Source organism: Oncorhynchus gorbuscha, unplaced genomic scaffold (genome assembly GCF_021184085.1).
Source record: "Oncorhynchus gorbuscha isolate QuinsamMale2020 ecotype Even-year unplaced genomic scaffold, OgorEven_v1.0 Un_scaffold_5108, whole genome shotgun sequence".
NCBI classification, from domain to species: Eukaryota; Metazoa; Chordata; class Actinopteri; order Salmoniformes; family Salmonidae; genus Oncorhynchus; species Oncorhynchus gorbuscha.
In genome coordinates, this window is record NW_025748985.1 from 1 (window position 1) to 3723 (window position 3723).

Below are 3723 nucleotides of genomic sequence, written 5' to 3' on the forward strand. Positions count from 1 at the left end.
TCTGCTATAGGCTACGTTTCTGCTATAGGATATAGGCTACGTTTCTGCTATAGGATATAGGCTACGTTTCTGCTATAGGCTACGTTTCTGCTATAGGATATAGGCTACGTTTCTGCTATAGGCTACGTTTCTGCTATAAGCTACGTTTCTGCTATAGGCTACGTTTCTGCTATAGGATATAGGCTACGTTTCTGCTATAGGCTACGTTTCTGCTATAGGCTACGTTTCTGCTATAGGCTACGTTTCTGCTATAGGCTACGTTTCTGCTATAGGCTATAGGCTACGTTTCTGCTATAGGCTACGTTTCTGCTATAGGCTATAGGCTACGTTTCTGCTATAGGCTACGTTTCTGCTATAGGCTACGTTTCTGCTATAGGCTATAGGCTACGTTTCTGCTATAGGCTATAGGCTACGTTTCTGCTATAGGCTATAGGCTACGTTTCTTCTTTCTTTGCAGGAGATTTTTGTTGTTGTTGCTTTTATCAACACATTTCATGCAATTCTACTACAGTTTATATGACTGGAGACATTATCAGAATCTCTTCTTTACTTTTCCAGACAGTCGCAACTCCACAGCAATCAGCCCGTATTGCACAACACCACCTTTTCCTCCCGACTGTAGGCAATGCCACTTTAAAACGATCCACAACTTTCCTTCATTAAAAGCTAATGATCCCCTGTGGCCAAAAATCACACTTTAGTAGCCTAATTTAGAAGTATTATTTATTTCTGTATAGACAGGAGTAGGTTTAATAACACACTTGTTAGCGTTTACAGCACAAAACAAATGTAAGTCAATGTCTCTGATGTTAGCATTTATGGCACAAACCTTTGGGGTGGGTGGGTTTATCTGGTGAACAGCATGAGTTGGTGGAGGACCAGGCCTGAACAGTTGGGGGAGGGGCCGACCTGACTGCCTGAACAGTTGGGGAGGGCCGACCTGACGGCCTGAACAGTTGGGGAGGGGGACCTGGCGGCCTGAACAGTTGGGGAGGGGCTGACCTGACGGCCTGAACAGTTGGGGGAGGGGCTGACCTGACGGCCTGAACAGTTGGGGAGGGGGCCGACCTGACAGTTGGGGGAGGGCCGGCCTGAACAGTTGGTGGAGGGGCCGACCTGAACAGTTGGGGAGGGGCCGACCTGGACGGCCTGAACAGTTGGGGAGGGGCCGACCTGGCGGCCTGGGCAGTTGGGGAGGCCGACCTGAACAGTTGGGGAGGCCGACCTGGACGGCCTGAACAGTTGGTGGAGGGCCGACCTGCCTGAACAGTTGGGGAGGGGCCGACCTGAACAGTTGGGGAGGCACCTGGACCTGAACAGTTGGTGGAGGGGCCGGACTGAACAGTTGGGAGGAGGACCTGGCGGCCTGAACAGTTGGTGGAGGGCCACCTGAACAGTTGGGGAGGGGCCGACCTGACACCTGAACAGTTGGGGAGGGGCCTGACCTGAGCAGTTGGGGGAGGGCCGACCTGACGGCCTGAACAGTTGGTGGAGGGCCCGGCCAACAGTTGGTGGAGGAGGGCCGGCCTGAACAGTTGGGGAGGGGCACCTGACGCCTGAACAGTTGGGGAGGGGCCGACCTGAACAGTTGGGGAGGGGCCGACCTGAACAACAGGAGGGGACCTGGCCGACCTGAACAGTTGGTGGAGGGACCCGACCTGAACAGTTGGGGAGGGGCCGACCTGAACAGTTGGTGGAGGGGCCGACCTGAACAGTTGGGGGAGGGGGCCGACCTGGACGGCCTGAACAGTTGGTGGAGGGGGCTGACGGGAACAGTTGGGAGGGGCCGACCTGGCGGCTTTGCGAACAGCTGGTGGAGGGAGGCCGACCTGAACAGTTGGTGGAGGCCGACCAGTTGGTGGACCCACCCGAACAGCTGGTGGGGGGCCGACCTGACGGCCGAACAGTTGGGGAGGGGACCCTAACGGCCTGAACAGTTGGTGGAGGGGGCGGCCTGACAGTTGGTGGAGGGGCCGACCTGAACGGTGGGGGAGGGGTCGACCTGACGGCCTGAAACAGTTGGGGGAGGGGCGACCTGGCGGCCTGAACAGTTGGGGAGGGGCCGGCCTGAACAGTTGGTGGAGGGGCCGACCTGACGACAGGTGAACAGTTGGTGGAGGGGCCGACCTGAACAGTTGGTGGAGGGCACGACCTGAACAGTTGGTGGAGGGGCCGACCTGAACAGTTGGTGGAGGGGCCGACCGACGGCCTGAACAGTTGGGGGAGGGGGCCGACCTGAACAGTTGGTGGAGGGCCGACCTGACCTGAACAGTTGGGGGGAGGGCCGACCTGGCCCCGGCCTGAACAGTTGGTGGAGGGGCCGACCTGGCGGCCTGAACAGTTGGGGGGGGAGACCTGACGGCCTGAACAGTTGGGGGAGGGGCCGACCTGGCCGGCCCCTGAAACAGTTGGTGGAGGGGGCCGACCCTGGCGGCCTGAACAGTTGGGGGAGGGGCCGACCTGAACAGTTGGGGAGGGGCCGACCTGAACAGTTGGTGGAGGGGCCGACCTGAACAGTTGGGGAGGCCGACCTGACCTGAACAGTTGGTGGAGGGCCGACCTGAACAGTTGGGGGAGGGGGCCGGCCTGAACAGTTGGGGGAGGGGCCGACCTGAGCAGTTGGGGAGGCCAGCCTGAACAGTTGGGTGGAGGGGCCGACCTGGTAGTTGGGGAGGGCCGACCTGACGGCCTGAACAGTTGGGGAGGGGCCGGCCTGAACAGTTGGGGCGGGGCCGACCTGAACGACCTGAACAGTTGGGGGAGGGGCCGGCCTGGCAGGCCTGAACAGTTGGGGGGAGGCCGACCTGAACAGTTGGTGGAGGGGTCGGCCTGAACAGTTGGGGGAGGGGCCGGCCACAGACAGTTGGGGAGGGCCGACCTGACGACCCTGAACAGTTGGGGGAGGGGCCGGCAGTTGGGGGAGGGCCGGCCTGAACAGTTGGTGGAGGGCCGGCCCCTGAACAGTTGGTGGAGGGTCGGCCTGAACAGTTGGGGGAGGGGCCGACCTGAACAGTTGGGGAGGGGCCGGCAGTTGGGGACGGCTGACCAGTTGGGGGAGGGGCGAGGCCTGAACAGTTGGGGGAGGGGCCGGCCTGAACAGTTGGTGTCCCTCTGATGCTAAACAGACAAGAGTATCGTGAGAACACGTGTCCCACTGTAGAAGAGATTTAAGGGAAATCCTAGCTAATCCTGCTGCTCCATGGGCCTGTACAGTTGGCGGGGGTGGTTATGAAGTGTGTGACGTGTTTTCCGTCAGGGAGGCGTACTGTATATTTCGGTTGTTGTGGTTACTAGTTCTTGTCTGGGTCTGTAGAGTGAGGGAGTTTGTAGAGCTCTCTGGGTCTGTAGGGGGGTGTTCTGGTCAGTGCTCTCTGGGTCTGGAGAGTGGGGGGGTGTTCTGGTCAGTGCTCTCTGGGTCTGTAGAGTGGGGTGTTCTGTTCTGGTCAGTGCTCTCTGGGTCTGTAGAGTGGGCTCTCTGGGTGTAGAGTGTGTTGTGGTCAGTGCTCTCTGGGTCTGTAGAGTGGGGGTGTTCTGGTTGCTCTCTGGGTCTGTAGAGTGGGGGGTGTTGTGGTCAGTGCTCTGGGTCTGTAGAAGTGGGGTGTTGTGGTGTGCTCTGGGTCAGTGCTCTCTGGGTCTGTAGAGTGGGAGTGTTGTGGTCAGTGCTCTCTGGGTCTGTAGAGTGGGGGTGTTGTGTCAGGCTCTCTGGGTCTGTAGGTGGGGGTG

General features: G+C 59.1%; 1 protein-coding gene across 1 annotated transcript; it reads right to left on the bottom strand.

Annotated features, from left to right (window-relative positions):
- Positions 1-846: 846 nt before the first annotated feature.
- LOC124028952 (extensin-like) lies at positions 847-3201 on the bottom strand. The gene is made up of 2 exons (XM_046340840.1): positions 3194-3201; positions 847-3067 (listed from the first exon to the last, which is right to left on the bottom strand). The coding sequence occupies exons 1-2, from the start codon at positions 3199-3201 to the stop codon at positions 847-849; spliced, it is 2229 nt and encodes a 742-aa protein (XP_046196796.1).
- Positions 3202-3723: the final 522 nt, after the last annotated feature.